At 27.4% G+C, this 21993-nt stretch overlaps 2 protein-coding genes across 2 annotated transcripts; both read right to left on the bottom strand.

Moving 5' to 3' along the window:
- Nucleotides 1–3917: 3917 nt before the first annotated feature.
- On the bottom strand, nucleotides 3918–4949 carry Phum_PHUM134750 (GTP-binding protein Di-Ras2, putative; the record flags this gene model as incomplete). The annotated part of the gene is made up of 3 exons (XM_002424487.1): nucleotides 3918–4165; nucleotides 4470–4692; nucleotides 4776–4949. 3 exons carry the CDS (start codon nucleotides 4947–4949, stop codon nucleotides 3918–3920), a joined length of 645 nt encoding a protein of 214 aa, XP_002424532.1.
- A 6116-nt stretch (nucleotides 4950–11065) lies between these two features.
- On the bottom strand, nucleotides 11066–12112 carry Phum_PHUM134760 (uncharacterized protein; the record flags this gene model as incomplete). The annotated part of the gene is made up of 3 exons (XM_002424488.1): nucleotides 11066–11253; nucleotides 11329–11599; nucleotides 11939–12112. 3 exons carry the CDS (start codon nucleotides 12110–12112, stop codon nucleotides 11066–11068), a joined length of 633 nt encoding a protein of 210 aa, XP_002424533.1.
- Between the last annotated feature and the right edge of the window lie 9881 nt (nucleotides 12113–21993).

Raw genomic sequence — 21993 nt, forward strand, 5'->3', positions numbered from 1 at the left:
TTTATATATCGATTGATAGCCTGTAATAATGATAATAATAATAATAACAACACATTTCCTTCCATTTTCCCTTTCCATTTTTTTAAAAAATCAAATTGATTTCTTCTGCTTTGCAAAACGACTTGAGTTGAAAACATAATAATAATAATTTTCAAACATCCTCCAGAATTTTTTTTCTTTCTCAAAACCCCTCCTCTCCTCTCCCTTTCCCTCCTCTCCGTTCTACACACACGCACTCACGCACTCCCAACACGCATCCATCGAATAATAATAATAATAATAATAATAATAATAATAATAATAATAATAATAATAATAATGATAATAAACCTTGAAAAACATTATCGAAATTGATAAAACAAGAAATATCAATTAAAAAATTTTTCGTGTGTTATATAAAATGAGATAATTATAACGATATATATTCGAGAATTATCGATTTATCGATATATTTGACGTTTATCGAATAATCGATTTATTTTTTTTGTTTGTTTGTTTAATGGATATTATTTTTTATTTACGACTTTTACTAAATTTTTTTTCCTTTTCTAAATGTAAAACGTTTTGGTTACAATACCACCTACCTACGTCATCGGTTCCTCCCTTTTAAACATTTTCGTCTTCTCCTCCCATCTCTCCCCTCCCTTCTCCCCCTCCTCTATCAATATTTATTAATGATTACAAAATTTAAAAAACGATAACAACTACTACTATTACAATTCGTATTGTGTTAATAATGACAAAAAAAAATTATAATAATAATAATAATAATAATAATAATAATAGTAACAATGATAATAATAATAATTTTTAAATTTATACCCGTTTATGGGAAACACAAACAACCCGCACGGAATCGGATTTGTGTTAAAAATTCAAATTTTTTTTTCGCGCGCATCCGCGAAAGAATTTCTGAACGCGCTCGCGACGAATTTTTTTTTTTTTTCCCCTTTTCCCTTCCCCTTTTTCCACCGCCTTTCTTTACAATTTTTTACAATTTAATTCATTTTATTATTTTACATTACATTTCTAACTACTATTAACATGTCATCATTAAAATTATTATTATTATTATTATAATTTTTTTTAAATTATAAATATTTATAAAATTTAATATTATTATCATTATCATTATTATTATTATTATTATTAAACTTTGTACTAGTTCGTTCGTTCGTTTTTTAAAAAATTAATAAATAAATAAATAATTTATATATGCACTAAGCGAACATCATTTTTTTTTCGAATTAACGAATGAATGAATGAATGAATGAATGAATGAATGATTGATTGAATGACGTTCGTTGCACGTAATAATAATAATAATAATAATATAAAAGAAAATTAAGTTAAAAATCTTTTTGTACCTAATATAAAAAATATATGTACGCGCATGCGCGAACGCACGCACGCACGTAACTACGACATAACCTACGATTTTTTACATGTAAAATTTTCCATTTGACCTGATATGCACTTGTAGGCATATGTATTTGTTTATTTGATGATAATAATAATAATAATATTAATGTCGTTCGTGATGATGATGATGATGATGATGATGATGATGATGATGATGACGACATTTATAATTCACACAAACATAAAATTTTTTATTTTTTTTTTTAAATGTTTTTTGTGCGCTTTTTTTTTTTTACGTTTAAGTCGCCGTTTAAAAAAAGAAAAACAAATGAAAGTGACGTAATTAATTAATTAATTAAGCAATCGTCGTGTTATTAATTACTTAATAATAATAATAATAATAATAATAATAATAATAAAGAGAAAATGGCACAGAAATTTTACAAAAAAAAAAATAAAATTAACTTGCGCGCGCACGCACGCATGAACTTCCGGTTCCGGTTGTTAATTTTTTTTGCAACGAAATAAATATTTAAATATACTTATATAATAATTTATGGAAGACGAATTTTTTTTTTCTTTTTGTTTTGCATACGATAAAGTTTTCATAATAATTTTAATAATAATAATAATAATAATTAATTAATATTAACTAACACACGCACACGCACACGCACACACATACCAAAGTTTATTTAATTAAAATTTATAAATTTTTTTCTTTTTATTTAATCGAACCGAATCTCGAATTGTAAAAAAATTTAAAATTTAAAATTAAAAAAATTAAAAAGTAAAATTTAAAAAAAAAAAAAACATGTCTTAACCTTTTTTTTTCTGTTAATGATGAATTTTGTATGAAATGAAAATTTTAATTTATAAAATTCAAATTTATCATCATCATCATCATCATCATCATCATCATTATTATTATTATTACTTAATAAATTTCGATTAATAATAAAAACAAACAAATATTTAATTCTTCTCCTTTCTCTATCTGAGAATTCGTTTATTTCATATTATAAAATCCGTTAGTCAAAATCCATAGAGTAAATAAATAAATTAATATTATAATTTTAAAATATTGAAAAAAGAAAAATTCATGAACGTACTTTTAAACTTTATTAAAACGTTACCCCCAAAAATTTTCTTTTTCTTTTTTTTAAATTTCAGGTAGAGACCTGGAATGAATGCTTAAATACCCCGACAAATAAGAGCCTTGTCGTGTTTAAGAGTGACAATAATAATAATAATAATAACAAGAAAAGTACGGAGAAAATCTGGAAAAGTAAATGAAAATAAAATTGAAAAAGTTTAGAAAAAAGCCTGCTGGCTGTTTAGAATATTAGGAAAGTTTCTCTGGATAATACTGGAGAAGTCTGGGAAAAAATTCTGGAGAATACTGGAGAAGTCTGGAAAAAAATTCTGGAGAATACTGGAGAAGTCTGGAGAAAACTGGAGAAGACTAGATAGCCTGGATATGGCTAGAGAAGCCTAAAAAATTCTGGAGAAAACTGGAGAAGTCTGGAGAAAATTCTGGAGAAATCTGGAAAAATCTGGAGAAAACTGGAGAAAACTAAAATAGTCTGGTTAAGCCTAGAGAAGTCTAAGGAATCGGGTAGAATTTTGGAAATAAAATTCCTACAAGTGCAAGCATGGAATCTCGCGTTGAATTAAAATAATAATAATAATGATGATGATGATGATGATGATGATGATAATAATGATGATAATAAACATAAAAATTTAAACAATTTAAAATAAAAAAAAAAACCGTTACGTTTAAATTTATCGACATTTTCATCACACACACACACACACACACACACCCACACGCACACGACGTCACTAAAAATTTCATATTTCGATATATCGAATAAATATCGAAAAAAATCGTTTCGATGACATTTTTGAAACAATTTCTTACTTCACATGTATGTATAATAAATAATAATAATAATAATAATATTGTCGTTTGAAATAGATTTTTCGTTGCTCCGGCATATCAAGTTAATTAAAAGTTTTCCCGAAAAAAAAAAAAACAAAAAAATTAAAAAACTGCGTGCGCCGCCATTTTCTCACAACAATAAATAATCTTTTTCCTTTCTTTACATTAAAATTTAAATATACAAGACAACGTATTTAAAATTTACGAAAAAAACAAAAAACAATAAATATTATATTAATTTCATCGATTATCAAGATTCATTATTTATTTATTTATTGATTAATAAGGCCGATCTTGAACTATTTATTTAAATTTTAAAGCCTTTTTTTTTATATATATATAATATAAAATATAATTTTTTTTTTTTTTTTTAAAAAATGGCACCCAATAATCGTTGAAATTATTTAACACAATATTATTATTATTATTATTATTATTATTATTATTATTTAAAGCGCTTTCATTGTTCGTTGACAAAACAATAATAATAATAATAATAATAGTAAAATGAAAAATTCGATGATTGATTGATCGATAATTGATTGATTTTCATTTTAACCTTCCCCCCCCCCGTCCATCCGTCCGTCCATCCGTTCGTCCGTGACAACTACATGACTAAACATTTTTCTTTTATTTTACCCGTCGCCATCATTTTATCGGATCTTATTTTTTTACCATCGAATTGTAGAGATATATTACGATTTTTCTCCATGTTTAACAGCTGCTGGAAAAGTTCGTTGACGTTGTGATTCGTTTTCGCTGATGTTTCCATGAACGAACAACCCCAACTTTGTGCCTCGGCCTCGCCGACGGATAAATCGACTTCACGATTTTCCATTTCGTCGCATTTATTTCCTGCAAGTGAAAAATCGCCATGTTTCTCTTCTTTCCTTACAATAATAATAATAAAACCATTCGTAATTTTTACGAAAGCTATACTACCCCTTTATCTTACTACCCTTCATCTTCTCCTTCTTCTCCTCCTCTCCTTCCCCCTTAAATCCGTTTGAATAAACCTCATCAGAAACTCATTAAAAATTATTATTATTATTATTGTTGTGAGATTTTTCTTTTTTTTTTTAACGAGTTGTACCCGTTTCCGGTTTTAACAATTTCTTATTTTGTTTCCGTTTCCGTTTAGTTAATGTGACACACTCACCCACGAGCATTATGGGTATGCTCGCCAATTCGTTTCCTTTTATTTCCTTTATGACTTCCCATATGGGTTTAAGTTCTTCCAAACTTTGCCTCGACGTCACGCTGTACACCAATATGAACGCGTGACCTTTGCTTATCGATAGCCTTTGCATTGCCGGAAATTGATGCGAACCCGTCGTGTCGGTGATTTGAAGTGTGCAAACGTTTTTATTACACGAAATCACCTGGAAAAATTATATATAATCGAATTAAAATCGATTGATCGATCCATCGATCGATCGATCGATTAATCGAAATCTCTCTTCACCTGTCTGTACGTGTCTTCGATTGTCGGTATGTAGGATTCTTTAAAAGTTCCTTTGACGAATCTCAAAACGAGAGAACTTTTACCGACTCCTCCGGCTCCGAAAACGACGACTCTATAATCGTTGCTCTGTTCTGGCATCCTAAAACTAGGAGCTCCAGCCTCACCCCCCAGCATTTTCCAAATTTTTCACCTTTGTATTTGTCCTCGTGAATTTTTTTATTAATTTTAATTCCGTATTAATAATAATAATAATAATTATTTTATCCAGCTGGAATAAAAAACAAACAAACGAACAAAATAAAATTAATAAACCAACGAACGAACAAACAAACAAATAAACGGGGGGGGGGGAAACAATCGGAGTCGAAACGACAGAAAACAACGAGAAAAAATTATTATTATCATTATCATCGTCACCATTATTATCATTATTATTATTATTATTTTAGTCTTGACCCAAATTGAAATAATGGAATTAATGAGTAATTACAAAAAAAAAATTTTATTTCTGCGGCGCCAGTCACAGACTTTTGGAATGCGGTTTATTATTATTATCATTATTATTATTATTATTATCATTATTATTATTATTATTATTTTTTAGTAACAATAATAATAATAATTACGATCAGATCGAAACGATCGATAATATTTTCGTGTTTTTTTTTTTTTACGTGAAACAAAAAAAATTTGATTTTACTTAAAATCGTGCATGAGAAAAAAAAAAATGGCGACCACTACAACAAAAACAGATGGGACGCCATTTTCTTTCCCTCCCCCATCTCGCCCCTCCCCCAACTAAAATAACTCGAACGTTAAAATTTAATAATAATAATAATAATAATAATAATAATAATAATAATAATAATAATAATGAACGATTTAAAAAATTTTCCATCGAATCATTTTCTCGCGAATTTAAAAAAAAAAATTTTAAAAGAGGGAATTTTTTTTTTTTTTTAACTGTTGGCAACCTTGAAATTTTAAAAAACGAAACAAAAAAATTTGAAATTATTTATTAACGATCGCATGAAATAAAAAAAAAAAAGAAAAAGTTTTTGGAAAAATGGAAAAAATATAAATTTTCTCCAGCGTTATTATTATTATTATTATTATATCTAAACATTTTTCTCGGAATTTAATAAAGAAAAAAGAAAAAAAACTGAAAGGGAAAAAAAAAACGTTGCGTGTATAATGATAACGATAACGATAATAATAATGATAATAATAATAATAATACACTTACCGATATTTTAATGCGATTCCTCGCATCCATAATATCGAAAAATTTGACAAATTTTTTGTTCTTGTTTTTCTTCTCTGACGTGTTCTCCTTAAAAATATAACGGTCGTCTTGTTTTCTACCTCTCTCTCTCTCTCTCTCTCTCAATAAAACATCGTCGTCGACGTCATCATCCTTTTCTTTTTTCCTTTACGCGACAAACGACGCATAATTACCAGGGGGAAAAAAAAAAATTTTTTTTCGTTAAAGTTTTTTTTTTGTTTCTTATCACTCGACGCACGAACTAGCAGACGATCATTTCAAACTGAAAAAAAAAAACAAACAAAATTTTATCATTATTATTATTATCATTTTTATAAATTCAACGGGAAAAACGCGTGTGCGTGGGGAAAAAGGCAACAACTACAACCACGACAAAAATTATTTCTTTCGTATCTTTATTTACTAATATATAAAAAATTCGATATCTCGAATGACGTCACGACCGCAAAAACAAACAAACAAACAATTTTCTACATCTCGAACACCCTTAACAGTTTTTTTTTTAAAAGTAAATTTTATTAATAATATCGTAATAAAGACGGCGATAATGACAATAATAATAATAATAATAATAATAATAATAAAAGAATCGATAGTATTCATTCATTCATTCATTCTTTCCCATCAATTTATATTACGTCGTTTTATCTTATTTAAAAAAAAAAAAAAAAAACTCATAATGATAATGATGATGATGATGATACGTGAAAAATGGCGAGAAAATTGAAAAAGGTATCGGTTAAATTAAAGGAAAGGATTTTCTTTTTTTTTTTTCATTACGCATTATATACGCATGCGCGTAAGACCAAAAACAAAAAAAAATCTGCAAGTGAAAATGCGGTAAAGCCACGATGCAAAGGAAAATAACCGTTTTATGTAATCCGGGGGAGGGAGGGGGTACGGAAGGGAGGGGGTAGAGAGGGGAAATTTTTCTTCCTTTCTTCCTTTCTTATTCCATGTAATATATGATGCATTGAATATTATTATTACGCATGCGTAGATTTTCATCTTTTTCGCGTGTGGGAGGATGAAAATGGATGGAAAAATCTGGGAATGTTCAAACAAACGGAAAAATTATTATTATTATTAATATTTTTTTTTCTTCTTTCTCTCCACCCCCCTCCCCACATTTATAAAATTTCGTAAAATTTATTAAAAATTTGGGAAAAAGAACAAATGACAAATGACAAAATTTAAAGTTTTTTTTTTTTTTGTTAGCTCCTCCCCCGCCCCCCAAAAAAAAATCAATTCGTCGAAAATGTTTTTTTTTTTTTTAATAAAAAAGGGGGGCCTTGGCCAATAAATAACACCGCGGCAATCAATGAATTTTAATGAATTTTTTTTTTTTTTGCTATCATTCGTGTGCCTAACATATCTAACCCCGCCCTTTTCATCCCTAACCTTTTCCCTGACTCCTCCCCCCTCCCCTCCACGAAAACATTGAAATCTTTATGGGATGCTGAGTTTTCGGGATAATTTAAAATCATTAAATGAAAATTTACGCGGGTGAAAAAAAAAAAAAAACATTTTTCATGAATATCGTTAACGTTGGCACGCCTACAAATGACCTTGACTGATATCATTCATTTCGTGATAACCAATTATGCGGCGAACCGACTTTTTTTTTTTTTATCCCCGAGGTAAATTAAATAATTTTTGATTGAAAAATATTTAAAACCACCCCCCTTCCGTCGGACTTCACACGCACACCCTACCCCTCCTCACTTCCTCTCCTCCCGACAAAAAAAAAACATAAAAACGAGCAACAGGCAGGAAAAAGCAGAAGATATTTCAACACATTTCAAACATTCGTCCTTCATTTTCACCACTTATATAAATATATTTATATTAATAAAATTTAACCCTTGTTTATTTTGAATAATAATAATAATAATAATAATTTAAACGACAGCAAAAAATTTTGATTCTTAAAAACAACAGCAAAAAATATTTTCAAAACAACAACAACAACGATGATGATGATGATGATGATATTAATATTAATATGTCGCAGTATGACAAATTCTTTCTCTCTCTCTCTCCCTCTTTTTTTTTCTCCCTATAATTTACATCAAGCTCCTGTATACGATATTATAATCATTATTATTATTATTATTTATATTATAGTCTCCTGATGCTCCCTCGTGATTTTTTTTTTTTTTTTTAAATTTCAAATAAATATTCATGTCGACCTTTTTTAATTTAATTATTCATTCAAATTTTGTGTGTGAACCTTTCTCTCTCTCTCTCTCTCTCTCTCTCTCTCTCTCACTATCTCTCTGTGGAAATTAATATCAAACGCCATTTATTTAATAATTTTTTTTTTTTTTGTGAAGTGATGTCGTCACAAATTATTATTATTATTATTATCGTCATTATTGACCCTTACGCCCCCGCCTTACTCTCTTTACCGAATGATGTAAAAAATAATGGCAATAATTTTTTTTTAAATTCTCATCACGAACCCTTTTAACAACCCATGATGATAATGATGATGATGATGATGATGAATGAAAATTAAGAATGTAAACTGAATGAAAATCATACAAAAAAAAAAAAAAGGCATTCATTGATGATGATGATGATGAATGAATCAAATCCAATCACATTAACCTCATCATCATCATTATCATCACCACCACCTGTGTGTGTGTGTGTGTGCGTGCGTGTGACAAACGAAATTTCCCTTTAGTTTCTTTACTCATTTTAAAATTAAAAAATAAATAAAATTTTAATAAACGGTAATCAAACAATCGACGACTTTTTGACCTCTTACGCACACCCCCCCCCCAGGTACATCAACGAAATTTAAATTGTGCCCCCCTTTTTTCTTATTAAAAAATAAAAACGTCAAATTAACGTTTAATTAATTAATAATTAATTAATTAATTGAAAAAAAAACGTGATTCATTCAATTTTATACAAACGTTGCTTCGCGGTCGATCACACACACAATTTCTATAATTTTACACTTTTTAATTATGCTAATTAATAATAATAATAATGATAATAATAATAATAATAATGATATATAATTAACAACCTCTAATTAATCGTTTATATAAAACACACACACACACTTATCAATCAACTTATTACTCCTACTATTATTATTATTATTATTATTATTATACCTAATCATTATTATCATTTTTAAAAAAAAATTTCTTATTAACGTTACCAACAAAAAACCATAATCGTATCATCATCATCATCATCATCATTATTATTATTAGTTTAATTTAATTGATGAAATTAAATTAGTTAAACGAAAAAAATTTTTAATTTAGTTTAAAAAATATTATTATTATTATTATCATTATTACTTGTTTTTATGCTAAAATTATATTTAAAAGCAAGTTAAAAAATGATAATAATAATAATAATAATGATGATGATAATAATATTAAGAAACGATTACGTTTCGAGAATATAAAAACGATAACGTTTAATTAATTTATAATCAAAAAAAAAAAAAAAAATAATAATAATAATACCACTTGTGCGTTTAAGGTGCGTGTGTGCGTGCGTGCGTACACCTTAATATTACATTTAAAAAAATAAAAAAATATGTTTGTTACACGCACAAACGTATCCTTTTCACAAATACCGCCCTGAAAATTCAACGAAATCGACAAAAAAAAAATTTTTTTTTATTTTTTATTTACGCGCACGCACTTTTAAAACTGCGTAAAATGCGTGTAAATTAATATTATTCGATTAATTAAATTAAATAAAATAAATAAATAATTTTTACCCCTTGTCTTATTATTTTCTTCATTATTATTATTATTTTTTTTTTAACTAAAAAACGCACACACGCACAAAACACAAAACGGGTAAAAAAAAATTACGAATGATGTGTGATTTTGTCTTCTGCTTTTTCTCTCACCAAAAAAAAAAAAAAAATAAATAAAAATAAAAAACTTAGTGTCCCGGTTTGTGAAAAACCTTACTTTGATTAAATGTAGATATATAGATGTATGCAACCGAAAAACTGAATGAAGGGGAGAAATAAAAGTCCAAATATACTTGGAGGTAATAATGCGGAGGCGGTGCGGGCGAGAAAGCGGGACGTCAAGGGATAATAAAGTCAAAGGAAAGAAAAGGGAATGAAAACATTGGAAGGGAGGATTGTGACGTCGTATAAGGGATGCGGTGGTGGTGGTGGTGGTAGGAGTGGCGGTAGCGGCGGCGATTGTGAAAAACTCCGGATCAATACTCTGGGATGCAAAACGATAATGATAATGATAATAATACGGGTAAAGAATCCGTTTGTTTATGCAACAGACTTTGATTCAAAACGTTTTTTCTTATTTAATTCTAATCCTCTCCCCCACCCGTCCTCCTCCTCCTCCTCCTTCATTTCCCCCCTCCCCCGGCATTTATACATATATTTTCCGGTTGCTTTTATATAAATATTATTTACGATTAAAATAATTTATTAATTTACTTGTTTGTTTGTTTGTTTGCTCGCTCGCTCGCTCGCTTGCATTCCACTTGAGCCCGCCATTTTGTTTTTTTCCTTTTTTTTCTCGGAAAATTTCGTTTTGTCTAATAACTACCAACGATTTTCATTTAACTGCAACGACATCAATCAAAATTTTAAAAATAAATAAATAAATAAAAATTTACAAACGTTTTATTTTTAATTTTTTTTTTATAAAACAACAACAACAAAAAAAAAATTATGATTATTTTAACGTTGATGGACGAAAACTTTCGCGACTGTAAAAAAGAAAAAAAAAAAAAAAAAAAAATTAATCTTATCGTTTCCCCATATAAACTATTATTATTAGTATCACAAATAAAAACCTTTCTTTCTTTCTTTCTCCTTCTCCTCCTCTTTCTCCTTCTTCTTCTCTTTCTCCTTTTTCCTTTGTCCTTCGACTGCTGCCCCCCCTTTTCCATTTTTCGACGATTCTTCTAAAATTTTCCTAACCGAATAATACAACAGGCAATTAATTAAAACACAAACTCGATAACAGAAAAATTTACAATGATGTCATATAAAAAATACTTGCAATTTTTTCAAATCAAATTCAATCGAATGTTTATGATCTTCGCTTTTTCTAAAAGCACTGTGACTTATTAAAAATTTAATAAATTCCAAAATGAAATAACAGAATGTTATGAAAACGAATAAAAGTACAGGGATTCCAATTAATTCTTTTGTGAACCATCCAAATTTACCTGTAAATACATAAAAAATCATATAAATGATGCCCACGATATTGAATGTATTGAATAATTAACACGAGTGCCAACCTATAAATTCATCGCTGAGTCCAGACAATGCCATTCCAAAGAATTTAAAAGGTTTTATAATTGTGTACATAGCATATGTATCATATATGCACTGAAGTAATGTTATTTCTTCTCTCGGATTCCTCGTCATTTCCTTATGATAATTTAAACAATCATTGTTTGTGTATACCAAAGACAAAACACTGTCATACCATTGTCTACTCGATGGATCACATGGATTTGATTTACCAGCATTTTGTGTTGTTTTAAATAATAATTCCAATTCTGCTTCCTAAAAATGATAATGATAAATATTATGAAAACTACACAAGGTAAACAAGGTAAAATTATTTCACATTTTCCACAATGTAAACTTAATAATTACTCTAATTTTTCTATTGCAAGTTAAATAACTTTCATTGAGTATTAAAACGTTAATAATAAATATTATCGAAAACCAACTGAATAATTTTTTACGAAATAAAATAATATATGTAATTAAAAATGTTAAATAATGATGATTGTGATTTGAATCATCTTTTAAAAAATTTATCATGTAATTAATTATATTTTCAATATACGATGAATATTTAGGCAAACTTTTATCCTTTTTCAATTTCAACATTTTAACCAATATCGATTCCAATTTGAATAAATTTCTTTGTGTTGATTTCCCTTTCGTTTGTGAATAATTTTGTAGAAAAGCAAGATCATGAGGACTTATCTTAACTTCTAAAACTGTTTGAATCATGTCACCATTCCCATCCTTTTCAACATTGTAATCCTGCAAATTGAAATTTATCATTAACAATCAATTATTATCATTATCATTATAAAACTTTTAACTATATTTACATATATATATATTTAGATAAAAGAAAAAATATAAACTTACTTGTAATTCGCATGTTTTGAGAAATAAATTTACATAACGTTGAATGTAATTTTCGATTAAACTATTTAAATTTCCTTTGTTTCTATTACTGTAATTATTATTATTATTAATATCATCTTTCTCATCATCATCATCATCACCGTAAATACTATTTTTATAAATAAGTTTAATGTTGTCACCGTACATATTGTTAAAATCATTTTTCAAATTTTCTTCATCATCATCATCATCATCAGGAACAATGGATTCCTTACTAATTTATTAAATTTAATTAAAACAAAGAAAACTAACACAGATGTTTTAATACTCATTGATAAAAAAACAAAAAAAGTACAAATTACCTTATTTCATTTTTATTATTATAATTATTATCAATTACCAAATCATTATTATTATTATTATCAATTACCAAATCATTATTATTATTATCAATTACCAAATCATTATTATTATTATTATTAATATCCGTTTTTTGTTTGACATTATTTTCATAAATTTCTTTTTCCATAGTTTCTAAGTAAAAAAAAATCGCAGATACGCATATAATAAATATTTTTAAAAAAAATGAAATGTTTAATTTACGAGACATAATAATAACGACAATTATAAAATAATAAAAAAAATTTTTAATTCTTTTTTTTTTTTTAATTTTAATAAGTTAAATAAAAATAATAGCAGAAGTAATAATATTAATAATAATAATGATGATTAATAACTATTAATCTAATTAAAAAATAAAGTAAAATAAAATAAAATAAAATAATGTTTTACATTACTCATTGAACAAAAAAGAAAGGGTTTGAGTTGGCAACGACGGTTTAACATTCAAATGAAATCGTCCGAAACAGTTTTACCAACTTAATTTATATGGATTCGCAAATGTAAACAAAGAAAATTACCCGCCATTTTGCCCGCCATTTTATTTTTATTATTTCTCTTACGTTGAATTACGAACGAGACGTGTTCAATTTAAAAAAACACATTTTTAAAAAAAAGTAAATATCCGGTCGAATTTTTCTCTAAACGTTTATATACAAGAAAAAAAATTAAATAAATAAATAAGTAAATATAGAAAATTCAAATTTTTTGTATAATAACCGGAAATGACGAATTCATCAAAATTAAATGATTTTTTTTTTTTTTTTTTTTTTTTTTATTACCAAAAACTTTTAATAATTAATTAAACGTTTTTTTTTAAAATTTATGTAACGAAAAAAAAAAATCAAACAACTTTTATTAGTTAATAATAAAATTGATTGTATACTCGCACGCACAACACACACACACACACACGCACACACTCACACGCGCGGGGACACACGCACACACTCACACGCGCGCGCACACACGCACACACAAAAGAAAAGTATAATAATGATGATTCGAATTACGTAATATTTCTTTGAAAAAAAAATAAAAAAAGAAAAGAAAAAGTATCAAATGAAAAATGTTACATTCAACAAATAACAAAAAAAAAAAAAACGAAATTCTTTTATTATTACCATTCTAATACTATAATAAACTTTTCCGGGAATGAAGGATAATGATAATAATAAGAATAATAATAATTAATCAAACTTGTCTTTTATAAAAAAAAAAAAAAAAAAAAAAAACTTGGATTTCCATATCCCGATGGATTTTTTTTTTTTTATACGGGATAAAATTTTATTTGTTCGTTTGTTGTTATTCTTATCCCGACTAATTCAAGCAGTAGAAAAACCTCCCCCCTCCCCCCTCCCCTCCGTTTTTTTGCATTTAACAAAAAACAATAAATAAGAAAAAAAGAAAATGAAATAAAACGCTAATTTTAAATTATTATAAATTATCGTAATGAAATTAATAAACTTGTTTTCTATCTCTCTCTCTCTCTCTCTCTCTCTCTCTCTATTGATATTTACTCAAGTTGAAATTTTCTATTGCCACGACATTTAATATTAACTAAGGATGTTTTTTTATTTTTTTTTTTTTTTTTACTCCCACGCTTCGAACGTGCACGACGTGTTTTTTTTTTATAATTAAACTTTGAATTTTGTTTCTCTCTCTCTCCCTCCCGTCTCTCTCTCTCTCTTTTATTACAATTGATTTGAAATCTAAATTGACAGTCTATTTATTAATTCACATATGAAGTTTAATGATACGTGAAAGAAAGAAAGAAAAATGCGGTAGCTAACCTGGTAGAGGGCAAAGAGTCATCAAAAACATTCACACGACGGACACGCACACACACACGCACACGCACGCACACACATTAAAACTAAAAAAAGTCGTAAGAATTACGAAATAGAACATTTAAAAAAAAAAAAAAAGGGCGTTATGATTTGCAACAAAGTTGAATTTTTACTTCGAGGCAGGCACATTTCTCTCTCTCATATCTAAAATTATGTTTATTTTTCATTCGAATATCGAAGAAGAAAAAAATTAAAATTAAAATTATGGTCTGTCCATTATAATATTAATAATAATAATGATTACGACGACGACGACGATGATGATAATAATAATTAATTTTGTTTTATATATATTAGCATAAATATCGGAGAAAAAAAGAAAGAAAAAAAACTTTTTTTTTAATGTCCCGGTTTTTTTTTTTTTTTTTAATGTCGAATCTTCTTTAAAATTTACACAACGTTTTTATTAATGACTGTGATAATAACGTCGTGTCAGTAGATTATTACACAATAATTGTCGTTTCGGGTTGCGGTTTCTTAAAAAATTCGTTTTTTTTTTTTTCACATATAAATTTTACATACGGATTTTTGTAACTATACATAAAATAAATAAATATTGAATTGACATTTGTTTCGAGATCGAACCCGACTTCTTTTCTCCCGTGGGATTTTTTTTTTTTTTTAATCTTCAGGTAGGTCAAATCCTGTTTTTTTTTTTTTCCTACTTTACGATTTGTCACACGATAAAATTTGTTAATAAATCAAAGGTCAAATTTTTAGGTTTTTTTTTTTTATTGATTAAGTTTCTTTAGTATTATTATCATTTGCTTCCTTTCATTTTTCATCATCATCATCATCATCACCCCCATCATCATCGTCATCATCATCTTTATCGTCATCATCATCCTTATCATCATCGTCATCATCATCACCCCCATCATCATCATCATCATCACCCCCATCACCATCGTCATCATCATCACCTCCATCACTATCGTCATCATCACCCCCGTCATCACCATCGTCATCATCATCACCCCCCTCATCATCGTCATCATCATCATCGGCATCACTCCCATCATCATCATCATCACCGTCGTCGTCGTTCTCAAGAGAGAGAGAGAGAGAGAGAGATTCACACAAAATTTTTTCGCATTTGAAATTCTTATTAAATATTATATCGAAAACAAACATGGTTACCATTTATGAACAAAATAATAATAATAATATTTAGTGAATTCGATAAGAATCTGAGAAATGATGAACCTTGGCCTTTAATAGGTCAAGTTATTCCAAGGTGAACATCAATGGTTGAAAGCACGGTCCGCCTAACATCAGAAAAAAAAAAAATTTTTTTGCCACCACCACCACCACCATCACCATCACCATCACCATCACCATCATCATCATCATCATCATCATCATCATCATACTATTTTAGACCCTAACGTACGTACGTGACACTTCAAGCTCAACAGCTTTATATGAATCTATTTATGTTAATTTAACAACAACAACAACAACAAAAATGCAAAAAGTTATTAAAGGTAAAAAAAAAAAAAAAAAAATTCAATACATAAAAAATTCGAAGGTCGCATTTAATAAAATATCATTATCATTATCATTATCATCATCATCATCATTTTCGTTAAAATAAAAGCATCTCCGAAAATTTTAATAAAAAAAAAAAAAATACAAAAAGGTCAAATTTAAAACGAGAACTTTGTGAAAATGTACATAAAAATTTTTTTTTTTTACATTTTAATGACCGACGCGAATCGATCGATCGATCTATCGATTTATCGATTAATTGATTGAATGATGCGACATAAAAATCAGTTAGCAAAAAAAAAAAAATTTCAAACGTGTATTAAAACATTCGGCGGTGATTTAATAATAATAATAACTTTTATTACCCGATGACGACAAATCATTGGCAATGGTCAAAAAGGGCAAACACTAACTTTGACCCAAATAATAATAATAATAATAATAATAATAATAATAATAATAAAATTACGTGTCTCCGGACAAAGGAAAACGGTGAATCAAAGGGTTCACAAATAATAATAAAAAAAATAAATATTCGAGAATATTATTTCAAGGAAACAAAAAAAAAAAAAAAAAAGGATTCCCAACTTATTTTATTTATTCTGATGCCACGATCGAAAAAATTAAATTAAAAAAAAAATTTTTATTGTGAATTAATAACTTTTGTGAAATTACAATATTTAACATTGATATAAAACCCAAAGGTAAACTTATTTCCCCCCTCCCCCGTCCGTTCGAACCTTGTTACTAGTGACACGACATTAAAACCGTCAATTTTTTTTTTTTTTCCGAAAGATATTCATCAAGGCGATCGATCGAAACCTTCCTCCCTATCCCCATCCCCCCCGAATTTTTTAAAAATAATTATAAAATAAAAATTAATAATTTTTCAAACGGTCAGACATTTTTTCATTTTCGTTTTTGGCGGGAAATTTAAAATTGAAAACGATTCTGACGTTTTTTCTTACTCTGTGAGAAAACATTGAAATTCGATATATTTTCCCTGCAAATAAAAATATATTCGAGACGCGGTAAAACAAAAAAAAAATTATTATTATTATTATTATCATTATTATTATTATTATTATTTCGATTTCGACGGGAAAAAATTAACGGACGATCTAAACCGGAAAATTTACATAAAAACGGTTCAATTATTTTTTCCCCATAAAAAAATCAAATCAAATTTTATATGAATCACATCCTCTAATATTATTAAATTAATATTTATTATTATTATTATTATCATTATTATTATTATTATTTTTCTCGTGTTAAAATTTTCAAGGATTTTTTTTATTAATAATAATATAAATAAATTAAATTAAATAAATATTTAAACTATAAAAAAAAAAAAAACGAGCAATTAATTTACATCCTGTTTAAAATTATGATAATAATAATAATAATAAAAACCATAATAATAATAAAAATTATTAATTAGGGCGAACTGGAAATTATTTTACTGGATTTTTTTTTTTTTGGAATTTTCCAAATCCTTTTTTCACACGAAAAAATATATTATATAACAAATCTCACGATTGCCAACATTATTATATATATTTAATTATTCAATTTAACGAAAAAAAAAAAAGAATCTTCAAGTCGAGTTTTTTTTTTTTTCTTATTATAATCGACGAGATATTTAAATAATGATAATGATAATAATAATAATAATGATGATTAAAAATTTTTTTTTTTAATTGTTTGACGTAATTAAAATTATTTAAAAGTTTTTAATAATAACTTGACAACATTGAAAGCATTCTCACCGCCTACATCTTCCTGTGAATTAATAATAATAATAATAATAATAATCGTACTGGAAAAGCTTTGGAATGAATGATCAAAGAATGTGATTTTACGATAGAGGATCTGGACAACGTTTTCGACAAACGCAGATGAAACAGGGGAGATCGAAACAAACAACAACCGGATGTCATTTTGAAAAGTACGATTGTCGTAAATTATATTCGTACCGACGGGAAAAAAAAAAAAAAAAACTTTAAAAAGTCAAAGAAACGGAAATGAAGTAGTCGTGGGGTAATAAAAACGGAAACGGTGCATCTTTCCGCCGTATGATTTCCGGTGTCGCCACCGATACCCGCAAACTTGGAATTTAAAACCGGAAATGAATCCTGGAAAATTCCGATCAATACGCGTATGAAATCCGTCGGGTTTAAAATTGAAATAATAATAATGATAATAACGTTAAATTTATAAACGAAAAAAAAAAAAAAATTTGGAAAATTCGAAAAATTATTATTATTATTATTAATTTAAAGCACGAAAGTTAAAATGACGTCATCAATTAATTTAATTTAATTTAAAGAAAAAAGTTAAAATTTTTTTTTTTTTTGTTTTTTCGCACACGTAGGTTGTTTGTTGTTTGTTTCGTTCGTTTGTTCGTTTGTTGTTTGTAACGCACGTCACCCATTAATCTTCGTAATTTATTTTATTTTATTCGAAAATAAAATATTTAAACAAAACAAAAAAAAAAAAAGTTTTCCCTCTTTACTCTCTCACTCTTTTTTTTTTTTTATTTAAGCAATAAATTTTTTTTTTTTCCTCATCTTAGACGTTTAAAACGAACCGATGACCTTAAATATGAACTTTTGAGCTTTTTAATAATTTTTTTTTTTTTTTTTTTTTGTAAATACGAAATAAAAAAAAAAAAAAAAAATTTCAACAAATCCGCGAATTTAAAAATAAAAAAATAAAAAGTTCATTATAAATCATTTCGCCATCTTGTTTTTTAATAAATACTCATAATAATAATTTATTCTAATGACACGTCGAATAGAAAAAAAAACTTTTTTTCCCTCTCTCTCTCTCTCTTAATATTATCTTTACGTGTTTAACTTAAGGAAGTAAATTAAACCGCTCGAATTTTCCCCCCCCCCCTTCCGTTTTTTTCGTGGTTTTAAAATTTTAATAAATATTATTATTATTATTATTAATAAATATATAAAATGTTTTGTTTTTTACCGGGCCGATGAAACACGTGACATTTATTTTTTTTATGTTAATAAAAAATGTGACGTTTCGTAACTTTCGTCGAATTAAATTATTTAAATATGGCCGCCGTTCATTTTATTTAAAAAAAAAAAAAAAAAAAAAATTAAATAAAACGAATGATGGAAAAGATATTTAATGGAATCGTTTCCATTTTAATAATAATAATAATAATCATTAAACCCCATATTAAAAATTAATAATAATGATAATAGTCATTAAATCAGTCAAAGGAAAAAAAAAAAATGGGCGGATACGACGGGTATTTAGAATCATCATAAAAAAAAAAAATGAAGAAAATTAATAAGAAGCAATGACAATCAAAAAAAAAAAAAAAAAAATTTCATCGTAATAATAATAAAAAATCTGTGGAATGATGGATTAAAACAATAAGATGGCGGTGGTGGTGATGGTGGTGGTGGGGGGTAAACAAAGTTTACGAAAAAAAAAAAAAAACCTTCTTCGTTCTCGTGAACAACAAAAATCTAAGACTCAGAATTCATTACCGTGGTAAAAGTTCAAAAATAAAATAAATAAAATAAACAAAGCAATGGCGAGAAATGAAAAAAAAAAAAAAAAAAATTTTTTTAATGCTGAATAATTCTCACATAAATATAAATTAAATAACAAGTTAATGGATTTACTATGAAATCGGCAGAGCCTAAGTTAAAAAGTTTTTTATATAAGATGAAAATGTTACATGACAGACTCATCTTTCTCTCTCTCTATCTGTGTCCTCTTTCTCTTTTCATTCTATCTCTCTCTCCGTCCTCTTTCTTCTTTCATTTCCTCTCCCTCTCTCTGTCCTCTTTCTCCTTTCATTCTATCTCTCTTTCTCTGACTCCTTTTTCTCTTTTCTCTCTCTTTCTTCCCTTCTCTGGGTCATATTTTCCCTTTCATTCTCTCTCTCTGTGTCCTCTTTCTCTTTTCTCTCTCTTTCTTCCCTTCTCTGGGTCATATTTTCCCTTTCATTCTCTCTCTCTCTCTCTCTGTGTCCTCTTTCTCTTTTCTCCCTCTTTCTCCCCTTCTCTGGGTCATATTTTCCCTTTCATTCTCTCTCTCTCTCTCTCTGTCCTCTTTTTCTTTTTATTCTCTCTCTTTCTGTCTGTGTCATCTTTTTCCTTTCATTCTTTCTCTTTTTCTCTCTTGTAACCTTTTTCTCATTCACTCTCACTCTCTCTCTCTCTCTGTCTCTCTTTCTGTCTTTGTGTCCTCTTTCTCCTTTTATTCTTTCTCTTTCTCTGTATCATCTTTTTCCTTTAGTTCTCTCTCTCTCTCTCCCTCTCTCTTTTTCTCTGTGTCTCTTTTTCCTTTCATTCTCTCTCTTTTTCTGTGTCCTCTTTTTCCTGCCATTCTTTTTCTCTCTCTCTCTGAGTCATATTTTTTCTTTCATTCTTTCTCTCTCTCTCTTTCTTTCTCTCCGAGTCCTCTTCGTTCATTCTCTTTCTCTCTCTCTCTCTCTCTCTCTTATATCCCTTTCCCCACCTTAATTCTACTCCCTCCTTCATTCTCTCACAAAAAAAACTATTATTATTATTTTTATTTCCACAGTATGCCTTCACTTGTCTCGAATTAAAAAATATTCTATCGTTTGCATTATTACTCTATGACTTTTTTTTTTTTTTCAAATAAATAATTCCACGAGTTTGTTACCGTTCGTAAACATTACATTTTTAAATTAATAATAATAATAATAAATAATAGAGAATGTATTCATTCTTACCTTATGGAAATTAATAATCCAAACGTTTAAAGACTCGTCGTGTAAGAAGAAAGAAAAAAAACGAAATTTTTCGTTCGTGGCAGAAAAAAATTTTTTTTCAAAACGATTTCCTGTAAAAAAAAGAAAAAAAAAACATGAATTTTTTGTTTCGACAATTTACGGACGAATAAATCAATAAATCAATCAATCAAAAATAAATTTTGTTTTTTTTGTAACGGAAAAAATAAAAAACATGTCGAAGGTGCCACGCGTGAAAATTTTTTTGTTTTTTTTTTTTTTTTTCAAATTCTTTTTAATAATTATATTTCCACATCAAATATTCGAAACTATTAATTAGAATCTAATTATTGTTAATTAATAAAAAAAGATTTTCTTTCGAGATAAAAAAGAAAGTGTTTTTGTTCATCGCACGAATGCACGACAAACATGGCCGACCGAACAAATAGACCAACCAAGACACGGTTAACCAACATAACAAAAAAAAAAAAAATTGAATATTAATGAATGATTACGTCGAACGTATAAATACGCAGAAAATAATTTCGAAAATTTTCTTCTGAGATACTAAAACCACGTTTTTTAAATTTTCAATAAAAATAAAATTAATAAATAAAAATTAAAGGAAGTGAGAGAGAGAGAGAGACAAAAAAACGTATCATCATCATCATTATTACTATTAATTTCAAAATGTTTTGATTCTACCGACACGTCTAAATTTACGAAATATTGACAAAGGTCTCTCTCTCTCTCTCTCTCTTTTACATTTTACGAGTACGAAAGTGAGCCGTTAGTTTTTTTATACAGAAAACTGGATTTTCAATGTTTGTTTCCGTCTCCTACTCTAGGCGGCGGTGGAAGCGACAACGGCCATCGAACCAGTTCGTCCGTTATTTTTATAAAAAAAAAATAACTTTTCGTTTCGTTCGTTTAACGGATGAATTCTAATTTGAATTAATTTTCACTTTCGCTTTGACAAATATTTGATAAAAACAACAACAACAACAACATTCGGATTCCTAATACGAAACGTATTATTCGTTAAATTAATTTTAAACCCGCTAAACGGCCATTTTGTTTTCTCGAACGTAAAATTTTTTGAAATTTACGAATAAAAAATATTTGGTTAATTCCACATTTACTTGATTTACCCCAACGGAAATGACGTTCGATTTCATTTTTCCAGTTTTTTTTTTGTACGCAAATCTTGTAAAAATCAATAATAATAATAATTATAATAATATTAATTAATAATAATAATATCTACATTACATTACTATAAAAACAATACAATTTCCCCCCTTGGAAAAATGTTGTCTGTGTGTTTGACTTATGTG

Source organism: Pediculus humanus, genomic scaffold (genome assembly GCF_000006295.1).
Source record: "Pediculus humanus corporis 1103172107480 genomic scaffold, whole genome shotgun sequence".
Taxonomy (NCBI): Eukaryota; Metazoa; Arthropoda; class Insecta; order Psocodea; family Pediculidae; genus Pediculus; species Pediculus humanus.